At 39.8% G+C, this 23,573-nt stretch overlaps 1 protein-coding gene across 3 annotated transcripts in view; it reads left to right on the top strand.

The window, feature by feature from the left end:
- Positions 1-6,000: 6,000 nt before the first annotated feature.
- Positions 6,001-23,573, top strand: part of CPEB4 (cytoplasmic polyadenylation element binding protein 4) — a 43,869-nt gene continuing 26,296 nt past the window's right edge. For 2 of the 3 annotated variants that reach the window (XM_059825232.1, XM_009813420.2), the window contains exons 1-2: positions 6,001-7,542; positions 17,522-17,603. In XM_059825232.1, the coding sequence (XP_059681215.1) occupies positions 6,421-7,542; positions 17,522-17,603 (1,204 nt within the window). In that variant the 5' untranslated portion in view covers positions 6,001-6,420. Of the gene's footprint in view, positions 7,543-17,521; positions 17,604-18,300; positions 18,307-18,589; positions 18,619-23,573 lie in introns of all 3 variants that reach the window. The other variant, XM_009813419.2, reaches the window with a different exon arrangement.

Genomic DNA, 23,573 nt, shown 5'->3' with positions numbered 1-23,573 from the left:
AGTGTTAACATTTGAAGTCTGTGTGTTGAGTCACCGAGGGTTCACCTTTCTTTCCAGATGACACCATGACAGCTGCAATCATCAGATGCGTAAGAGGTGACAGTCCTTTGATTTTCAGAAAAGAGGGTTGCTGGCAAGGCATTTTCCATAAGGAGTTCCTTCTAAGCTCTGTAAGTCATTTCAGTTCTTAGCTCAATAGGACCTTGATTTGGTAACACTCGGGGTATATCACAAACTGCACATCTGCTCTCCCGGAGTCTCCTAGGATGAGTGGTGTGACCAAGCTGAGGAGGCTTCTTCTTGGGGATTACATTTTTTTCAGGTTTAGTTCATCTGTGAGCTAATTCTAGTAAATTATCGTTAATGATTCCATGTCTTATGGGTCATATGACCTTACCAAAGTTGTGCGGTCCACCTGGCGAAATTGTTTGGTTTTGCCCTGAAGATTTTCCCTTTTCTGCGTTTCATTGGGTGTGTAACACTGAAAGGCTGAATGAGTGCTACACCAGACCCAAGCAAACCACAGATGATTCCTAGGTTGTTGCTGACTGAGTAAAAGTGAGCAAACAGATTTCTCTACACCAGTTCAGCCATCCTCAATTTCTCCTGTGACCTGAGTCATGGTCGAGCACTTATTGGGTGACGTGTTACGGTGAGACTGTCAGAATAAAAGGAGGCTAAGAAATCTAATCCTCAGAGGAGAGCAATATGTTCCCACTTGTGATTTAGGCTCACAGTGAAGAGGTTGTCAAGGGGTTTGCGATCCTGGAGATTGATTCTGGGGGGAGCCTGCTTAGTGCACTGTGCCACTGGCAATCACCAGCTAAAACTGCCTAATGACGTCAGCCAGAGTGGCCAGGGGAATCCTCTCCTGTAAGGTAGCCAGAAGAGTTAAATTGCTTCCAGAAATGAATCCATTAGGTGCTGATAGTGATTAGTGTAAGGTACCATAATGACTAAAAGTACTTCAAGTGTACTTCTGTCTGAAATCCCTTTCAGGTGAAGGGTGTTAGATACATCACGACTGAGCTGCAGGTACCTATTTGGTGGATGTGGCTGCAAATGTGGGCACTGAATCTCACCACTGTATGTGAGCAAATGCTACTGAGAAAACTCTCCCCCTTCCTTCCCATTGAAAATATCCTTGGATATTTATTGTTGAGGTAAAGGGAAATTTAGGATTAAATTTCTGAATTCGTTACATTCACATTATTTAGATGCCCAAGGGTTGGGGTTTTTATAAAATTATTTCAATCTTAGGTTTCAAGTTTCATCCATGAGTTAAGTCATGATATAAGCTACAGAAAAATCAGTGTGTCACTTGCTACATGATAAAGGGTTGATTTGACTGTGCAAAGATTTGAGCTTATGGCTTGAGTGATTTAAAAAAATCTTCCTTATACCGTTAGCTATATGTTGAATTGGAGCAATAAGAAAGTTTTTAGGAATGCTTGTCACTATTTTAATGGGTCTGTAATGAAAAGCAACAACAATAATATTTTCATCACTCCATGGAAACTAGCTTGGTTTTGCAGTGTTAGACAGCTGGGAAAGGAAGATTCTTGCCTGTAAAAGAAGGTGGTAAATTAAATTCTATTGCTATTAAAAGTAATTAATTTAAAAATGTTTGGTAAATTTTTAAGCTAAACTTGTAGTTGATTTGGTGATTAGTTTCTGCAAAACTTACGTGACAAAAAAAAAAAAAAAATCCTGCTGGCTTTCATGCATTCCAAATAAAGCTCAGACACATTATCTGAGATTTCTCTTTATGCCATCCAGTCATCAAAGTGGCAACTTCCTCACAGGTTGTTAAATGCACTTATTTATAGACACTACTCACTTTCTTTAGTGATTTATTCTTCTTTGCAACTAAATGTAGTGACTGCAGTCCCTGTGTATTGTTAAGGCATTTCTCTTCAAAGAGACTGAATAAAATGACACAAATCCTGCTGGGCAGCTGATACCATCAAAATGTCAGCCGTTAAGAAACCTCCCATGGCTTCAGCAAACCATGTTTGTCAAGCAAAGTGAGATTTTGGAAGTTCTGCTCATATCACTCTTGTTGATCTGCATCTACCCTAATGCATTGCAAGGGTGTGCCTGAAATTAAATTAAGGCCATCTACTCAGTCTTTCCCGAACTATTCATGTAATAGCAATCTGCTGCTGGAGCCGGGTTCATAGCTTCTTGACAGAAGTGCTTGGTCACCCTGAATCTGATGATGATGATGGTAATAATAACAGTATGACTAGAAAAATACAGAGGAAAATAATACTTAATATCAGATGGGCTCACACAGGTTGCAAACAGTAAACAAAAGGGTAAATTATGACCCAGTAATTACACGTTCACAATGTTTTCACCATATGTAAACAAGTCTATTTTTACACATGGAAACAAGGTATAGACAATTGCAAAGAAAAAAGCTTATTTAATGAAATTGTTGAAAAATACTGGGTTTGGTAAAAATATCTGTATCATCCAAACTTACAATCAGGTGACTGAGTAGGTTGGAAAGAGTCTTGGAGGAGGTAGTAGTGGACACTCCATTACTAAATGAAAATTATTCAGGAAGTGTTTCTGCATGTTTCCTTTTCCACTTGATTTTTCTACTGGTGTATCTATATATAACTATTTTAATTTAACTGTTTTTTGTTATTTAATTTTGAACTTCATTTTATTTGCATATTTTAATTTGTAGATGTGTGAAAAGGGCACCCATCCCAGAAAGGAACTATTTCACAAAACAGATCTGCATTAGACAAAAGTTTTGATGCTTGCTCTTGAACAACCCACATTCCTGCGCAAGAATAAATTTTAAAGTGCACGTCAGTTTTGGACCCATGGTTGTGCCCGTAGACCACATAACTGTATATACAAAAAACCAATCAGATGTGCAATGTGTGGTGTTAGCCATCTGGTAACTGCAGTAGGAGTAAAACTGGAATTTCAGTTTGTATGCCTGGCAGCTGGGGACAACCAAGCCCATTGCTTTTATACAGATTTGCTATGCGTGATGAAGCTGTTTAAAATAAATGCTGAATTAATATTTTATGTTGTACAACTTGCTGTAATATGCATTCACTTTCAATCCAGAACTTCCTATAGTATACTAGAAACTAGGGCCTTTCTATTGGTTACTGGGACAGAATTTCTTGCTGGGTCAATCCCATCCTAAGGTACCACGCGCTCAAGCCAGTTTTACACCAGGCTGAGGTGAAGGTATGGTGGTCCAGGAGGCACGACACGAGCCACAAGAAAGTTCCAGATATCAGAGTAATGCAACAAAGGTCCTCTCTTCCCACCACCGCTCCAGCTCTGAGAGCTGCACTTCACTGCGAACGTGTCTCTGTAATCCCCCTCCCCAGAAACACCAGTATTTATAGTGCTTAAAGTGTTGTAATGGCCTCATCCATCACTCCGAAAGACGAGACTTGCTGGCTGTCACAGCTCAAACCTCCTGTCCCTTCATTGACAACTATGTCTGAGGATCAGAAAAATCCCCCCTCAGCCCACGTTATAGGTAGCGATTCCCCTCGCGCTGGGTGGGGAGGACCTGGCCGGCACACTGTGGGCCCTGCAGCAGAAACCGTCCCTGAATAATTCCGATTTACTGCCCATTTATTTGCGTCTACCTGTTCATATCTTTCACTAATTAGTTTTTTGCCTTTTTAAAAACCAGCATAACACAAGTTTTTTGGGGAAACCTCTAAAATACCCAAGTGAGCTGGAGTTCCAGAAGACTTTCAGAACTACCATCTCATAAAACTCCCGAAGTTTTTCGCATATTTTTAAGATGACCCCGTCATTGTATCCTATTTCCATGTTTCAAGAGCTAAAAAGCAAGCAGAAGTCAGGTATTGTGGCATTATCTCCACATAAATTGCCCTCTGAACATTTTGTTGCATTATTTTGCTTACTTCCCATTCCACGAGTGAGATCGCTGGAACGTGGTGGCCCAGGCCTGGGCCATTGAGGGAGGGGAAGGTTCGCTAGAGAGGCCTCAGCGCTGGGGTGCCAAAGGGTGCTACAAACAGGCAGTGTTTTGGGTAGGATTTGATTTTTAGATATTAGCCGTGATATTACAGCAAGGAATGACTGTTAACGGACGCCGGCTTGGGGTGCCCCCGCCAGCCCTGCCTGTCAAGGCCCGGCCCCACTGCCAGCCGTGCGTCGAGAAGGACGACCTGCCCTGTACAAAGATGGCTGGTCGCGGCGGGAACTGCGCTCCTCAGTCCAAGATGGTCGCCCCGCTGGCATCCGTCTGACCTTTTGCCCTTACTTAGGATGGCTACCAAGCTGCGGGCGACGTGCCCAAAACAAAGGTGGACGCCCCAGCCAGGGTGTTTCCTGCCCCTACCAAAAATGGCGGCGCGAAGCGGCAGCCGGCGGGGCGGGGCGGGGCGGGGCCTCCGCCCGGGCAGCCGGGCCCGGGGGCGGGGCGGGGGCGCGCCCGCCGCCGAACCGGAAGTGCCGCGCTGCCTCCTCCAGCTGGTTGTCATTTCGTGCGGCAGCTCGGTCCTGAGGAGACGGGGCTCGGCAGCGGCCGGGTGGGGAGGAGGGAGGCACCGGCTGCGGCACCGAGGCAGGAAGCGGCGGCCGCTGGGGGGGTGGGGGGAGGGGAAGGAGACAGGAAAAAAAAAAAAAAAGAAAAAGAGGCAAAACAAGGCAGCGGCAGCAGCAGCAGCAGCGGCTTCGCGCGGAGGACCCGTCGCGACCAGGCTCGCCGGCTACCGAAGCGTCTCCGACTCCCCGGAGCCGGTGTCGCGGCAGCCCTCCCCCCTCTCCTGTCGCTCTCGCCCGCGGAGCCTCCCCCCTGCTTCCACCTCCCGGCAGCAGCGTCCCCCGCGGCGACCCTCCCGGTGCCCGGCCGGTTTACATGAGGGGGAAGGAAGCCCGCCTGGAGCCGAGAAGACGCGCAGCAGGGGAAGGACTGCTCCGAGGAGCCGCCGCCGCCGGACCCCGCGCCCCGGTTAGTCCGCCGGGCCCCCCCTCCGCTGCGCCCAGCGGCCGAGACCCTGTCCCGTAATCTCCGGGCGATTTGGGAGAACCGGTTAAACACCTTCCATGGGGGAGAGAGGAGCCCGGCCCCCCGCCGCCTGCACCTTCCCCTCCCTGCCGGAGGCTGCTCCTCTCCTGAGGTAAAAAAAAATCCCTCCTGCCTTCCCCGACACCAGGACTCTTGCGAGGGAGGGGGGACACCGCGGGGGGCACCCCACAGAGAGCCGGGGCCTGGCGAGCCGAGCCTGCCTGCGCCGCCCGCCCCTGCCCCGCTGGACGCCGAGTCCCTGAGGAGGAGAAACACATACACGCATATCCACCCGGCCTTTCAGCCAGGGGCTCGCTCGTCTGCGGGGAACCCACGTATCTCGGTGGAAGGAGGCGAGCCCCGCACCAGAAACCACCCTCCCGGCAGCAGTGAGAGCAAGAAAATCTCCTTCCCCTTCCTCCTGCACAACTCGCTGTCCCCTCCCTTCCCTCTTCCTGAATGCTGGTTTCTGAGATGAAAACCTTCCTCTTCGGACAGCCAGGACTCATATGAAGGACACGCAAATACTGGATCATAAATAAGAAGCGAGTCTGGCGAGCTCAGAAACCCAGCCCAAAAGGAGCAGCATCAAGAATCCACCCTTCTCCTGCACAACTCACTCCCCACCCAACACACATAGAATACTAATTTCCTGAGATAAGATCTTACCCCTTTAAACAACCACACACGCACATACATACACACACACACACAGATTGTATGTTATTACTAAATATAATAGGTTAAACCCAGCAGCACGGGAAAAAGCTTCTTCTGTAACTCACTCCCCCTTTTCACCCTTCTGAATGCTGAGATCCTGAGGTAGATTTTTTTCCCTTACCCACAGCAAAGACTCTTTTTGAACAGGACACAAATATATATTAGATTATAGAGATGTATTAAATTATTCCAGATTTAAATCTATTTTTTGCTGCCAAGGGGTTGGGGGACCAGACATCATTGTATATATTTTTTTTTTTTCCTTCCCTCTTAACTCATTTATGGGCGAGTCAAGGCTGCTGAGGAGGAAAAAAACAGGATAGTTAGAATCTCTTTATCCATATTCCCCAGAAGCTTTTTCTCTCATTGCTGTGCATTTCCTTTAGAAAAAGGAAACCTCTTATTTTGTGAACCAAAGATTTATTTTTTCCCTTCCTCCTGGCCAAAGGAAGGAAACGGACACAAATTGACACATTTAAATAGTTGAAGAGATCTATCTTTTGCAAAAAACAAACATCTTTATCCAAATCTAAAATAAATAGCGTGGAGGGAGAAACTGGAATATCTAGCTAAGAACAGGATACTTACTAATCTCCCCTCGGAAGAGGACGAGGTAAACACTAAACATCAACTTGTTCTTACAGGGAGGATTCAAACCCTAAATATAATAAATGGGGGATTACGGGTTTGGAGTGCTAGTGCAAAACAATACTGGAAATAAGTCAGCTTTTCCAGTCAGATTTCATCCACATCTGCAGCCTCCGCACCATCATCAAAATGCAACCCCCAGCCCTGCTGCTTTTATAAATAATAACACAGCTGCCAATGGCAGTAGTGCTGGGTCAGCTTGGCTCTTTCCTGCTCCAGCTGCCCATAATATTCAGGATGAGATTCTAGGGTCAGAAAAATCTAAAACTCAGCAACAGGAAAAGCAAGAGTCCCTAGAAAAACAGCAGCTTTCCCCTGGTCAAAGTCAGGAAGCAGGCATGCTCTCTGAACCTGAGAAAGCTAAAACTGAAGAAAATCAGGGCGATAATTCTTCAGAGAATGGCAATGGAAAAGAGAAAATAAGAATAGAATCGCCGGTGTTAACAGGATTTGACTATCAAGAGGCTTCGGGGCTAGGTACTTCGACGCAGCCCTTGACATCCACTGCATCTTCTCTGACTGGTTTTAGTAACTGGTCTGCAGCTATAGCTCCTTCTTCTTCTACAATAATCAATGAAGATGCAAGTTTTTTTCACCAGGGAGGGGTCCCTACTGCCTCAGCTAATAATGGTGCTCTGCTGTTTCAGAATTTTCCACATCACGTCAGCCCTGGCTTTGGTGGTAGCTTTTCCCCCCAAATTGGACCCCTCTCTCAACACCACCCTCATCACCCCCATTTTCAGCATCATCACAATCAGCATCAGCAACAGAGGAGGTCTCCTGCAAGTCCTCATCCACCTCCATTCACACACAGAAATGCTGCTTTTAATCAATTGCCTCATTTGGCTAATAATCTTAATAAGCCACCTTCTCCATGGAGCAGCTACCAAAGTCCATCGCCTACACCATCTTCATGGAGCCCTGGTGGCGGTGGATACGGTGGGTGGGGTGGGTCCCAAGGTCGAGACCACCGCAGGGGACTGAACGGAGGGATAACACCCCTGAACTCCATCTCACCCTTAAAGAAGAATTTTGCAAGTAATCATATCCAGTTGCAGAAATACGCTCGACCCAGCTCAGCCTTTGCTCCAAAATCGTGGATGGAAGACAGTTTGAATAGAGCTGACAACATTTTTCCTTTTCAGGTGAGCATACTCTGTTATATCCATAAGAAAAATAACACGTAGGTGCATTAAAATGCCCTAGAAAGGGTTGGAGGTTTGAACAGTACAGTCTGATTGTATGACTTCTGTGCTTACAACTAAAAACACATATTTGGCTAACTTGAAATGTCATAGTGTGAACTATGCTCCGAGCTGTGAATCATGGGGGTGTTTTTAATAGTGGTGGTCATATAAATATCTGTTGCCTACCAGACATCTGTATTAGCCAGCTTCCTTCAGCTTAATACTTGTACACATTCAGAAATAGCAGATGAACAAATTTAGCTACAAGTAGCAAGTATACCTACAAAAAGGAGTAAGGAGAAAAGTGCTGCCTGATGAAGTATGAAAGATCTGAGGCCTCCTAAAGTATTTGAGCATGTACCATACCTGAGAAAAAGTATTAAGTGATTGTATTTTGTTTTACGGTATCGTATGGACTTGTACTGCAACATAATTTTTGTAGGATTTTTTTGGACGCTTTGAATTTTTTACATGATGGTAATCAATGCAGTTTGCTTTCCTTAGTAATAGCAGCAAATTTTGGTTACAGACCATTAAATCATCACCAAAAATAAATCTGGACGAGTTTCAGTTGGTGGTCTGCTATATTTTAATATGGCCTTATCCTGGCAGGAGGCAGGTTGTTTGGCAGTTCAACCTCTCCTTCTAGGCTGACTTTTTATGAATTTTAAAAGAACTGTACAATGTTGAACCTAATTTGCAGTAAAAATTAAAATAGAAGTACTCTCCTCTTCATATGACTACTAGTTAAATCTAGCTTTTATGTGTGTGTGCCTTTTGTAAACTCCTTGTAAACCTAAGAGTTCTTTTACATTTAGTGGGTTGTTTTTCAAGATCTTTAAATGAGGGCAAAAGTAAAAATTTCAAAATGATTGCAGTGTTTCTAGCCATCCTGTAAGAAGCAGTGTGACCTACTTTAAAATAATTTGAAAGATCTGTAGATAAAAATGTGCAATATATCTCATGTAATAAACCACACTAAAGAAACAGAAATATATTTAATAATGACTTTATGGATTCAGACATAGGAACAGTTCAGTTCTTCTTTGTAAACTATTCAGTTTCTGTTTGGTTTGCAGGGCCTGCCTATGCAGCCTTCTGACAAGAGAGCAGCTGCTGGCAATAACTTTCCATTAGAGACCCTTTTTCTACTGCAAAGCTACTATCTGGTTCAGTATCAGGTAGAGCCCTTCTAAATTTAGAATGCATAGTAATAATTGATTTTGATGTCAGGATTTGTAATTAATATAATGAACCTGTGTCCAGCATACTGAATTTATATGCTAAAACCATTAGAAAAAGGGACACAGCTGGAGTCAGTCTTTTTTCAGCCTCACTGCAGTGAGACTTGGCTCACAGTTTAATTCATTCTGTATCCTGACACGTAGCTGATGTTCAGAGTGACAGAATGAGATCAAGAGTGTCCTTGCTGCTGTGTATAAGGCCCAAATGTATATGCAGGGATGGAATTGTGCTTGGTTTGACATCAAGGAAATTTCAGGAAATTGGCAAAGTCAACCTTGACTTCTGGGTTGTGTTCCAAACATAAAACACCAGACACACGTATTTTGATCAGGGTAAAGAAATAATTTTTGTGTAGCATATTGGTATCTGTTTACATAAACATTACGATGAAGCTGTACATGTCAAGACCGATTCTGACACTTCTTCATGCCAAGAAAAGGAAAGTGTTGGAGTGAAGTGCTTTCTAGTCAGTTGTTATCACTTCTGTGAAGAAAAGGGCAGGGCAGCAAAACAGGACTTCAGCACTGCAGACCTAGAAAGATGCTGATTAATTTTGAAGCCATCTTGGACAACTGCTTTTTATAACTTTTTTTTGGTATAAAATTTTTAGCTCCTTTGGTCACTTAGTCATTTATGTGTTGAAAGCATACTGAAATTTTGAATTGCTGGAAACAAATGATGTAAAAGTTGACCTTTTGTGTCTTTTTATTTTTTCTTGATTATGCTGATTGTATGCCTGACTCAGAGCAGAAATAAGGAGTTTTGCTTATGGTATATTTATGTTCATGCATATATATATATGAAGTATCCTTGATGATGCAATCATGTACTGGACAAGGCTATTTTGTTACTGGAATCTTCTTAGATTCCTATTTAGGAAATAATTGAAAGCTGTCTTTGCTGTGGCAACATAATGGAGTAATTTGATACAACTGTCCCTTTCATTTAATATTTATGTTTTGCTGCTTAAATCATTAACAAGTGTTGCTGCAATCTAATGAAAATTAGTTTCTTTAGAAGGCAAGACGTAAACCAGCAATTGCAAGTATTTAGGGATCACTTTTTTGCTCTTCAAAGGTTGTCTCTACTCCAAAGCTTGGTGAAACACAGAAGTCTATGTTTTGATGGAAATCTTAGGGTAAATAAGTGCTCGTTTCCTCTTCGGAGAGGACAACATTGCATAATGTCCCTATAAGCCACTAATGTGAACTACTGCTCACTTCAAATATTTCTGCCCATGGCCCTTAGATGCTTGCGATGAAGTGGGCGTTCCAAATGGCGCAGATAAAAGGAAAATACTTTGGTGATCTGTTTGATAATCTTGCAATTTGATGACTGCTTGCTTGGTATTGAAAGCTGCATGCAAAACATTGTGCTTTTTGTTGTGAGTGTTTTTCATTTGGAATTCTGTTTCCTAACATTTCAGAAGTAGCATGTCTGTAGGAACCTCTTGTTGCAGAGATGGAACTGGAAGCAAGGTCAGAGAAGACTATTACCAGATCTGTTAATGAAATTCAGTTTTGATATTGTGCTTTAGCCACTGGGCAGGCTTCCCCTTTCAAAGATCTTTTGAAAAGAGAAAAGCCATTGTTCTTTGTGCGTTCATTTGAAAAGGAAATGGTCTCCAAATGAAAAAATGGTTCCTGAATTAAAAAAAATAAATATAAAATTGAGTCTTTTGGATACAACAGCCTTCCCTGAGAATTAATAAATGAAAATGCTTTGACTGTGACTATTGCATCTTACAAAGTTACTGATTTTTTTTTTTTTTAAATCATTCTTTCTACTTCTCTTCCAGCAGCACTGACAAACTAAGTGCTCAGTAATTGCATTTTACTGCAGCATTGCCCTCAAGATTGTTTTGGCTTTCCTTTTGCTGTGTACTTGCACTTCCTCATGAGAGTGGAACATCCTGCCTGTTATGCAATGCATAAATCTTGCTTTGATAGGCATTTCCAGGTTTCCAGATCTCCTCTTCAAATGCATGATGATGTTTTTTAAATTGGTCTTTGAAGGCACAAGCAAGTTAAGCAATGGTGTTCAGCTTTCTGTAAAAATGCTTAAATATAATTTGTGTTTTTTCCTGGAATCAGGCTTGAAAATAACTGCCCATTTCAAAGAATTTTGTGCATGAGAGGAGTTCATTATATCCACTTGTTAAGAATGTTTTTTCCTTTCTTCTGAAGTGGCTAGTTTCCAGGTATATAACCTCTTCCAAATCCATTGAGGGTCTGTGCCAGAGAGACTTTCTCTTCCCCCAGGCAGATACGGAATGTTTGAGAAAACACATACGTGATTACAGAATGTGTTTTAATTCTGAGCTATACGTCATGATTTGTTTGCCCATAGAAACGGGTTGATTTAATAAGTGCATTAAACAAATTCACGGGGAATTGCAATGAAAAAATAATCTCTTGGATGCATTTGCCAATCTCTCCTCTTGAAGGAATTTTGCAAATAAATTTCTTTACCATGCCTCTTTATTGTAATATTTGTTCTTTCTTTTTGAAGAACCTTTTCATAAGCCATGATGGCTTGTTGCATAAAATAAGACTACTTGTTTTGCAGAATTTTATTTTTGTTTTAGCAACTGCAATTATTCCAAGAAATTTCAAAATTTTAAAATACAATAAATACCTGAAGTTGGATTTTTAAATGTTTGTTCACCCATTTCACCCATTTTTCTATAACTACATCAGCTGTGTAGTAATTAGTGTTTTGTATGCTGTTCCCCACAGCTACTGATCTGTGGAATTAGAAGCACTCTAATGTGGTATGACATTCACAAGTTAAGTACTGTGGAAGTTAACACTGTTCTTGTTTTATAAACTTACTACTGACGTTAATACTTCGGCTTTGGCCCTCCTGTGTGTTTTTGACCTCAGGGTTTCTTTTTAAAGAGAGCTTTTGTTACAAGCTATTTGAATTATGTTTGTATTTTCCTAAGATTAAAAGGAGTACTCTTATTAAGCATTTTGCTTTGAAAATTGCATACTTAGCAGCCCAGCACAAAGATTGAGAACACAAGATACCGTGGAAAATAATTTCTAGAAGATGCATAAAAAACTTAGTATGTGGCTAAAATAGAATCAGACATGTTACTGGAAATTTTTATAACGGTCTGTAATTTCTAACACTTAAAAAAAGTTGAAGTTTGACTAAACCAGAAGTGCTCCCTCCCAAAAAAACTCCAATGTTATGTGTCACTTAACTTTTCCAGCTTTTTCTTATTGTTCCCTGGTGAAGCTATAAAAGATGATCAGGGCAGCATACAGCAACATCCTTTCAGGAAAAACCTGTTTATTCAAAGCCTTTAATTCACTGGATACTGGACTGGGAGCTGGAATACAGCATTTGCAGGGTGGTGGGAAGGAGGCGAAGCTTACCCAGAAGCATAATCAAGTCCAAATTTGCTTCGCAGTTAAAAGAAAAATGTGGCACTTGTATTTAGTACCTACAATACTACCTCTCCCTACACACTTTACTTTGCCTGAGATGCAAGGCTTTTTAATTGTGGGAAATATGTACAAGGTTTCAGAAAGCTTCAGGCTTCCCGTGCTATAATGAGGGTAGCAAACGTAGTTGTGAATTTTCTAATTTTCACAAGTGTTCGGTTTGACAAAGATTTAAATATATAAAATAAGCCTCGGTTTTATAACTACACCTATTCCATAAATACTGCTTAATCACCTTCAATAAATTGCTTAATGCAGCGGTTTACTTTGCATTATTATTGATGCTTCAGTTTTCAGAGAAATCATATTTTTTAAGATTAGGCACAGTCGCAGCTACCAGCAAGTGCTCATACCTTGCCATGCTTTACTTCTTGTACAGTTCAGGCTTCTAGCATTGGGAGGCCCATCGTGGGAAGCACTGAATAGCAACTCAAGTTCTGGAATCTTAATTTTTCAGGTGATGATAATGCTGTGGGTGCAGATTATATATAATGAATCTGCACTTTAATAGTTAAGTTAGATGTACATTTTTCTGATGTGCAAGAGAATTTAAGTATGGGATTTTTAAGTGCAAAGTATGATCTTCGTTTTTGGAATTGAAAAATAAAACTGGAATAGGAATTTAGTGATTTCCTGTTTACAGGTGGCTCAATTTTTTACAAGACTTCTAAACATAAAATAATCTGTCTAGGTGCTAGTGGGGAAACCACTGTAGTCACAGAGGTGAAGTGGTTTGCCCATACTGTTTGAATCCAATGAGAAAGTTGGGACGTGAAGTCCTGAGTTCTACTCTCTATGCTTTAACAATGAGATTGTTTTATGATGAGCACTATACATACTTATAAATGACTTCTAGACAGTAGAAGAATCAGAATAATTTTATTGTTCTGCAGACAGAGCTGCCCAGTGCATAGTTCAAAACTGTTGTGTATGCTGTTGTAGAATATTTACAGTCTCGATAGCTCTCTTATAACCAGATCTGCTAGCTGTCACCTTTCATATATTATTGTGAAAACAATACTGCTTATTCAAGATTATGTTTAATGAATGTCTTTTGAAGTGTTGGCTGACATTTTAAACATAGTCATGTATTAAGACTGCGGGTTGATTTCTTTCTTTTTGGTGTCTGGGGTTTTTTGTGGCCTTGTGTTCAACCTGATGTCTTTCTGCCTCAGTTCTGTTTTCCAAGGATAAATGTGTGTGCCCTTTGAGCCCTTTGATAAAGCAAAATTTTAGATGCCCTAAACAAACTCCTGTAAAGCCAAGTTCTTGTGATCAACCTGGCTGAATAGTATCAGGCTGCAGTTAACTTACTTGGTTACTGAAGTGTACATACTCTGCTTTATTCCAGGGTAGTCATTACCCCTATATCTTTTCTTTGCAAATAAATAAAAAAAGTATACAGTAAGTAATCCAGCTCTATGGAAAGCACTGTAACTTTGTGAATTGACCCATTAAAAACACCACCATATTGTTATTAATTCTCTCTATATGAAGTCTCTTGAAGAAAACATCACTTTTTTCCTGAGTACAGCATGGCTTACATGCTTTGTAACTCATAACTAACGTGTATCTGACAATAGCTCACATTTAGTTACTAGTTAATGATCAATATCTTGCCTGTTACAGCTTTTTTGTTGTTATGGAATTAAATGTATAGTTACACATTTCTTCAGCAATATGGCCACTACCACTAACCTGTCATCAGTCTTTTTTTTTAATGTTAGGTATACAATACATATATATATTTCAGATATATGTGTTTCTGATAAAATGTGCTGGTCATCTTGGAAGTTAAGATTGACAAAATTTTTGCTACTGTTTTAAAAGCATTCTCAGAATAAAACGTCTTTAAATTGTATAAAAATTCTAAAAAACTGCCAATAATGACTTTCTCTAGTAGTGTGGACCCTTTCAGTATCAGGGCAAGTAGACAACTAAATTAATGGTGTTCTTTCATAATAAGCACTGTGCAAACTTCTGAACCAGTTGAGCATGGCATTTTGGCTGGTCTTTATTTAGAACATACATGACTCTGACATCTTGTCATTGGCTCAATGCATACAGGTTTACTTATACACCAAGTTCTTGAATTACTCTGCGTTTCCAGAGAGGTGGATGGCTGCATTAATTTCGGGAATATATCTAAATTCATTTTAACAGTAGTAGTGGCTTTTAGTGTTGTGCTTAACATGGTTTGCTATCTTCTAATTAATAAGCAGAAACATGGAAGAGCAAACTGTTTCAAACAACCCAGGAACAAGACTCATCTTCCCAAGCGTGTTGAGGCTGGGGCAGTTCAGCACCGTGAACTGACAGAAATGGTTAGATATGCTGTAAGCCCAGAGACCTTTTGTTGGAAAGGTAGGCAAGAAATAGATAGTAACATATCAACATTTTGAGGGGGCTCTACCCTACGGCAGTCTTCTCTGTTGCTATGACAAGTTACTGGAACCACTGGAGAGTATGAGTATGAATGTGGGCCATATTTTAGCCAGTCCTCCTTTTTATGTGATTGCTAATAGCTGCAGGTAGGAATATGACCAGTTAATTTTTTGTACTGGTGCGCAGGGTCATGTTTTAAAATGTTTGCAGTATGATTAGAAGCTTATGGACCTTATACTATGAAGTGACAGCCAGCTGCTTCCCTCAGGAGGGGAAAACTATAAACTCCTCACCACAAAAAGCTTCCATTGGAGAATGTGGTGTCCCTATCAGCTAACCAGTTCAATTCAATTTTTTTTTTCTCAAATGTTTAAACTTACCATTGCAGCAAACCCCTCTGTTCGTTACTATACCATACCTCAACCCAACATAACAGTCATTTTAGAGACGAGACTATTTTCGGGCTCACGTACTTAAGCACATACACCGCACAATAAACTAAAAATTGCTTGGCTTGGGTTTCTTCCTTCATGTCTCTCGGACAACTGAAATGTTAAGTGCCACAAATTCAACAAAGACTTGGAACTACTGAGGTTCTGCACTTTGCGAAATAAGAATTTTGTAGCTGTTCACGGGTTGGACTTGAGGTTAATTCCACACAGAGAAACACAATACATTATGAAAGCCAGAATGGAAGGAGGAATAGCTACTGAGGGATATCAGGTTTTCAAAAAATGCTCCCACCTCTGTTTTAGGCTATTTTGGTCATGTCTGAGGACTGCTGAAAATGTAGAGATTGTCTTCTAGCATCCATTCCAGAGTTACACAGCTGTTGGACCCTAATGGGTCCAGGATGCAGACCCAAGGACTTTTACTCAATCCTGCTAAGTTATTTTAGTGTAACTAGAATTTGAAACAGTTATGAACTTGTAATGCATAAACCAAAACAATAAACTAAATACTACTAGGAAAGGAAGAAACCAGTAGGAAATGTGTGAAAGTAAACCACAGAATTTAAGAATTTAAATGCTCGTGATAGTTTCTCTAAGGTGCCTCAATTACCTCGTAATATAAATGACCAAGGAAACAAATACTGTGGAGAGACAGGGCAACGCTGCACTTTTTATAGCAAATTTGGTATTGGGCTAGACTAATAAAGCAAATGGTTCCAAATAGATCTTTCTAATGCTATTTGAAATGCAGTACATCTGGGTGGAAATACTTCACCTGTTCTGTGTCAGTAATAAACTATTCTGAAGAGAGGAAAAATATCAGAAAATTTCACTGAAAAATAGTATTTTTTAGTGGTCAGAATGTAACTTACGAACTTGGAAATGGATCAGGACTCTAGGAGCTAATGGATTCCTGGTCTTAAAATAGTATTAGGTGTTTAAAGTCCAAGATGCCTGATCATTGTTTGATTTATAAAGAATGCCTCTTACAACACTGCAGTCAATACTGCTTTAGCACATCATCACTGGAAGTAAAGGACATTATAACTTGAAACACAACAGTCTTTGTGCAATATCGTTTTTTACTTCATCGCTGGTTTTAAAAATTATCAAAGCTGGATCTGTGTGCTTTGGAGAAATTTCAGCTTCACAGCTAGAGTTAGGAACAAAAAAGAAATATGTATTCACTGCTGTAATAATGATAGTTGCAGAGAAGCAGCTTAGAGCAAATATCTGTCTTGAATTGCTCACATTTTGCCTTATTTGAACAGATACTTTCCATGCTTAATCTCATTTCAGAGGTGAATCTCTTAGAACATGAATGAAATAAAAATCTTTATAACTGATGTTAGAGTTCTTCTTGGACACAGAAAAATTAAATTCAAGGTGGATTAATATAATTGTATAAAATTCTATCCAGGTGTTTCTACAAATGTCCAAATGTATAAATACATAGATAACATGGATAGGTGAATAATTCTGGGTACGTGAGTGATTTTTTGCCTCCATTAGTGACCTTTTATGATGCTGTAAAGATTTATAAGTTTTTATATAATTTCAGTTATTCTGAATTTGCTAATTAAAATAATGCAGTGCCAGGATATTTTATGTTGTCTTATGCTAATGTAACATCAGATTTGTGAGATGTGGAATTTATTGTTTTAGTTGGGAAAGTGTGAACCATACATGTGTTAAATGATGGCTTTGGTTAATATGAAGGAGAAATAACTGTAAGTATACTTCAAACGGCTTGAGATAATGAAACAGTAAGGTACATGAGGCATCTTGCCTCCCATTTGTTGAGTCCTCCTTCAATTCTAGTAATGTTTGGAATACCAAACTTGTGAATTCAGGGAATTCAAAAGCAGAGCTAAGCTGTCACCTTGTAAACCACACTATTTGGAACACTCCTGCTTGTATGGAGTACTTTATAATGATGCAGAATTTGAACTGACTGTGCAGAATTAGATTATTTAAGTTGTTGGGGTCGTAGCTTAGGTGAAGGAAACTCTGTGTGTTTCGGGAATTTAGATTTTCTTAGATTCGGGGTGAAATACCAATTTTATGATTTCTCCTTGTAATTCTGTCTCCCCAGGATATGATCTTTACTTCCTAAATGTGAAATTATTTTTAACAAAGTTTAACTGTATAGCAGGGAATACAAACTAAGTATTGAATTGGGGTTCTTAAATGATTGGTTATGATAAATATACATCAGATTAGTATTTAAGAATATTTTAATTTTTAATATTCCTATATCAGACTGACTTTAGTGGTGTATGTGTTTTTGCTTAAATCTGCTGTAGTAACGTAGAACAAAACTGCAGTTTTTATGTTTCAGATGGTCTTGTTTAACACTCTTGTGTTGCCTAAACTGGCTTTGTTTTTATTTGCTTGCAGGATCGCACAAGGACTTTTGACATGCATTCACTGGAGAACTCGCTAATTGACATAATGAGAGCTGAAAATGATTCACTGAAAGGTAAATTTAGAAAGAGACTATTTCCTGCAGTAAATAATTGAGAAGACGTGCTTACTTAGAATAAGAAACTTCAGTTTTGGTTAGGAAAAGTGAAGTTACGTTTTGCACCTAGTGCATGTCCGTCAGCTCTGCTAGGCCTCCTTTTTTCATTTGTCTCTAGATGAAGCTATTGCAACACATGAGCACTTGAGTGTGTTTTGTCTTTATACAAAACAATGCGAAACACAAACATAAGCTGATCTTTTGTGTAAGTTGCCAGTGTTGTTTTTAATAGATACAATGTGTGCAGCCTGTAAAAATGATCGACTTCAGGAATCTTGTGCAGCTCAGTGAGACGTAACTTTTTGCTTAATAATGTTTTCTTGCTGAAGTCATAGTACTTTCTGTCTTGGGGAAGAATGAGGTTTAACTATGTCATTTTGAGAAGAACACTGAGTATTTAATAAATTTTTTTTTAGTTCTTTACCTCTCTTTGCTGCCTTGAATTACAGAATTCTTTGTACCATTGGGAAAGGAAAAGGGGGGTTGAACTGACTTGCAGTTGGGATTTTATTTTTTTTTTTTTTTTTGGCAAAGGTAATCTTTCTTTGAAAATACCTCAACTTACAAAATATTCAGAGCATTGTCTACATATTTTATCTAAACATGAATAGAAACGGCTTATGGTATACAATTGTAGTCTAGAAGAAACTAGAAGCTAGAAGTCTAGTTTCTTATTCTTGTTCTGTATAATGAGTAATCTATTTCAGTTCGATAGTCAAACCCTTACTTATGCTTATTATCTAAGCATTCAATTTTATTACCAGTCATGAGACCACTAAAAAAAACAAACCTGCATTTGTGGTTTCTGAAGTAAATTTCTTTCAATATCAAGGCTTGTGGTGTTAATGAAATCTGACTTGTTTTAATAGTGATTCTTGCTCAGAAGACCAACCTTTGATAAACTGGCAATAACTTGAATTTGTTGCATTCACTGTGGTCTGAAGTGCAGCTTGTGTTTCACATCCCCAGTACTGTGCATCCATTCAGGGTGATGAGAAACACCAAGAAATACACTTTCCTATTGAAATGACAAGGAGAACTTCATGTAGATAAAAGTGATGCCACATGAATTAAAAAACAAAAATACATACCCTCCTTATGTGGTGAGGACCAGGCTTTTATTAATGACAAGTAGTAATAGCTTTTATTTGTTTTATGTGATGTCTGGCAAGATCCTATGCCCCCAGCATTGTATACTGAACCAAGGATCGGGTGCCCTTCCTTGACTGCAGCACCTGGGATTTGCCCTGAGACCTTCTATTCAACTGTCAGGCAGGCCCAACCCGGGGTTTAGCTGCTGAAATCTGGTGAGGTAACAACCCAAGGTGATATGGCTGTAGAACAAATAACATCTCCTTTAAATTTGAATTTAACAAAGTTAGGTTCATATGTATTCAGCAACTAAACAAGGGTAGTTCTATACAGCAGTATGATTTTTAGTTTAAATGCTTTGAAAAGGGTTGATGGTTGGACTTGATGATCTTAAAGGGCTTTTCCAACTTTAATGATTCTGTGATTCTTTGCAATTGACAACTTTTTTTTTTTTTGAGTGCTTACTATGTTTTAAGAATGATGGAGTAAGTGTGTCAGGGAAGAATACGTATAGTTCTGATACATGTTAATTCCTGCTTGAGCTTGATTATTAATCCCCTCTGCAGAGTCATCTATGGTTTGTCTGAAGTTTTGTGTGCATTGTATCATACTGATTGGAACACAGTACTATCAATCAGGCATTGTTCTGGGAATTATTTCTTAAGTTCTTTATAAATTGTTCTGTTTCATGGTTAATAGTTATAAAACTGTAAAGAAAAAGCCTCAAAACTGAGATGAAAAATTTAAATGATCCTATGTGAAATACTTTCTCGTGAAGTCTCATTTTTCAAGGATTTGCTCAGCAAAACCATTGAGTTTGCTTATAGGGAAATATGCAGAACACTGAATTTGACTGCTGCTTATCTGGCATAGCAGACATAATACAGTAACTTATTTGCTGTAATATACTTAGGAATGGATCTTTATTCAAACTAGCATCTACTGTATTGCAGTAATGCTGCAGTGTTCATCTGTAAGGAGGGCAGGATTTGTAACGAGAGGAAAGACCTTTAGTTAAATCAACTGATACAGCTGGAAAAAAATCGTAATTTGCTGCTACAAAACATATTTCAAGTCAAGTCTGAAGAAGGACTCGTGTGATCATAGGCCTTTTGTGGTTTTTTTCTCCATCTGTATCAGTTGGGGTATGATTATGTCTTAACAGAGATTCTGTCTTTCTCCTGTTTTCACTTTTCTCTTCTTGCCTCACCTTTACTTAAACTGATTGAAAGGAATCTTTTAAAACCTTGGCTCTAGAAATCCTAAAATATGACAAATTATGGTTGTCAGTTTAAATCTTGCTTGCCATTTCAAACACCTGAAGTTAAAAAAGCAGATCCATAAGAAGTTTTTGTTTTGCATTTTAAATGGATTATTCAGTGTGTACAGTGCTTTTGAACTAAAGTTGCATACTCTCAGAAAGGAAAAGCTTCTGGGTTTGAGACTTTAAAAATAGCCTGGGCAAGACACTAATAAAACATACTGTAGAGAGCAATCTCAGAATGGCATGGAAATAATTCAGATGATCTAATAGGTCTCACTGCTATCTTGTGAGTCTTTGAGAGGCTTTAATATTGACTCAACATGAGTTTAGTATTTAACACTACCACCACCCCCCTTCATATTGTAATGGACTTCAAGAGAAAGAGGTACTGTGCTAAAATATACCTTCAAAACAACTTAAAGAGTATGGACATCATAATAGGTATCAGTCATAGTTCGGAACCCATCGTCTCTTGGAAATAATTTCTATCTTTAAATGGTATGTTCAAAGCAGCAGGTTTTTGAGTCTGTAATAAAATTATAAGTAGGAATTCTTAAAAAATTAACAAAATCCATTCATAGTGTGTACTTCTTGACTGAGGTGATTAGCTGTGCTAGTTTTGAATTTGTTTAGGACAGTAAATAATTATGTTCTTGGGTTGTCTTGCTGTATGAAATAGTGTTTCCTGCTTGAAGTTCAGAGGTGAATCTGAAGTATCATTGATTCAGTACTTTCAATATTACCTTTTAACGCTTTTGATAGGCATTTTACCTTTTTTTTTTTCTTCTTTTCAAGGTATATTTTTATCCCTGCTCAAATCCTCTTCCTTTGCTGAGCAGCTGCCATTTCAATATGTTATTTTTATCCACACGAGTGAGTGTGCTGCATGCTGCATAGCCAATGACAGCCTGCAGAAGCCTTTCCCTAGAGACTAATTGCATCTTCTTTACAATGTATTCGGCCTTCGTGAGCTGAGCCTGGGATCCAGAGACTGATTTTTGAATCTAGGTCTTCCAGATGGCAATTTGACCATTACTGTAACAGTAGTAGATTGACTAATATTTCCTTGTTAAGTGACACTGAAATGTCTTTAAGTACTTTATAGCCGCAGACTGTTTTATTACTGAAATAGCCTATGGTTCAGTTCAGGATATAAGGTTATTGCCTGGAAATTATGCAAGGTGAAATGGATTAAAGAAGCAGGCCAGTACATCTGCTTCTAGCACTGCAAAGCACTCCTGTAAAATTTGGGTGTGAATAGCTCAGTATCTGCATGAATGCTATGAGTGTGAAATAGTCTCTAAACACTAAACATACTTATGTACAAAAAGCAAGGTTTTGTCAGAGTACACATACAGACACTGGGAAAGAGAGTTGAACAGCAGCTCTAAATTTTAGAGATGAGAAAGCCAAAATGATAACTGGTATCATTCAGGATTTCTCTGAGCAAGTGGATACACCTTACTCTATTTTTAAAGCAATCATCAGCCCCTTAATGCTGATCTGAAAAACTACTTCAGATGTGAAGAAAGTAGGTAAACCTTATAAAGTGTTCTTTGATGAAAGGGATCGAAATAGTTTTGACAGCATTTTCTGAATATCGGATAAGAAACCGAACTAGTTGTTTATTTTCCAGCTGTATAGATCATGCAACATGTTCATATTAATTCTTTTTGGGGAGGTGGTCCTTTATATATGCACAGGACAAAATCTGAGCTATTTCAAAATGTAAAATAATAGATTTTGAGGTTTTTCTTAAATTTTAAAACCATCATTGTTTTCAAAGCAATGAGGAATGCCTGAGGTTGGTGGCTAAGATCAACCTTTTTTCCCTACTCTTGGTGTGCGTGAAGAGGTATGTGATCTAGTTACTGAGTCCTGAAAGGCAAAGGGCTCTGGCCGATGCGTACATCTGTGCTGAGGCTGCAGTCCTCTTCATGCCTCTGCTGCCTCTTGTACGTGAGTGAGCTCTCACAGGGGAGCCGTGGCGGTCGCCCCTCAGACTTTGGAGAGCAGCATCAGCGATTGATCTACTTTGTGTGCCTTGTCTGAGAGCAATCTTACCTAAGGATTACTCATTTGCAACTTTTAATGTATCCAATTTTGGATGAAATGCACAAAAACTTTTGCTTCTACTGCACCAGCATACAATTTTTTGTAGACAATTATGGTTTGCCGTGATTGTCTTTGGAAACTGTTGATGAATTACTGTGTTATATGTTTCCTACTCAGGATCTTCTTAAATTTTACCTCCTATGCAGTAACCAGGAAAGTCTAATGGGATTTGCTGACTTGAGTGCATGTTAATTAAGAGAAAACCCAGCTGTTTTATAATCTCAAAATATTGCTGAACTGGGTCTAATAGCAATAAACTCCAGCCTATGCTGATGGAGCTGTGATGGGAGAAACACAGTCTGTGTGAATTTTATTTGAAATCAGCAGCTGCCATTCCTGTTGCAATCCATTCTTTTCTGTTGGGTTAGAGTAGAAGTGTTATAACTGCTATTTTCCAAATGCAGCTAATATTCAAAATTTTGGGGCAATATTCTACTTTTTAGTCTTTTGGTATGCTTTTTTCCCCAGATCCTCTCTTGGCAACTGAAGTGTTTGTTGAGTTATCCCTACCTTTCCAATATTTGGGGTTTATCAGAGCCTTTATTTGGAAACAGCTAACAATCTAGTAAGAAAATGAAATCCCCTGGGCAACAGGAACGAACAGAAATCCTCCATTCATAAATATTGAGATCAGACCATAGATTGGATTCTAACCTTACATAGAAGTAACCACAGCCATACATAATGTTATGATTTTACATTCATCGGCTATTATCTAATAAACTTTCAGCTTTCTCATTTAAATTGACATTTGGTTTTGTGGCTTGAACGAAATGCTTCTCTGTAAGATATGCTTAGAAAGGCAAAACTTGATTCGGAAGAAAAAAAATCATGCCTCAAACTTGCAAAAAATATGAGACTTGAACATCGGGACGAATATGCAGCGAGAAATGAAAATAAAGCCCCACCACACCAACTTCCCTCCTGAGGAGACGCGTTTTATTGACGGTCCCTCCCGCGGCTCCTGAGCCGCAGTCCGCGGTCTTACCTGGCACTACCAAATACTCCGAAGTGGAGGTGAGCGCCTTTTAATTTCAGACAGGGGTGAAGAGAAAAAATTTTTTTAAATGACAGCCCACTGAAACATGGATTAAAACACCCCTATTTAAAAGCCAGCCCCCTCTGCACGGCCGATCTCTGGTTCAGAGCGGGCCCGCAGAGAGGAGGGGCTGTAGAAACCCCCCTGCAGTTGTTGCCTGCGTGGACTATCCCGAGTACTGTCTGCGCCCCTCGGGCGGCCGCCGCCGCTTCCCGGCATGCCTGTCCCCGAGCGGTCTGCGCGGGCACGTGAGGATTTCACCCCGCAAGGTAGCTGTGCTTTCCCGGCGGGGTTGCTCGCGTTAGGGCTGTGCTCAGCGATAGGCGACCGCATGCCTTGCTTCGTAATTGTAGCCGAACCTTTTGCCTTTGCGGTATTTTCAAGCTGCTGCAAGTTGACAAGACTTCTGTTGTAGTTA

The sequence above is a fragment of the Gavia stellata genome, chromosome 16 (genome assembly GCF_030936135.1).
Source record: "Gavia stellata isolate bGavSte3 chromosome 16, bGavSte3.hap2, whole genome shotgun sequence".
Classification (NCBI taxonomy): Eukaryota; Metazoa; Chordata; class Aves; order Gaviiformes; family Gaviidae; genus Gavia; species Gavia stellata.
Note: the sequence above shows the minus strand (reverse complement) of the source record. Positions and strands in the feature narration are given on the sequence as shown.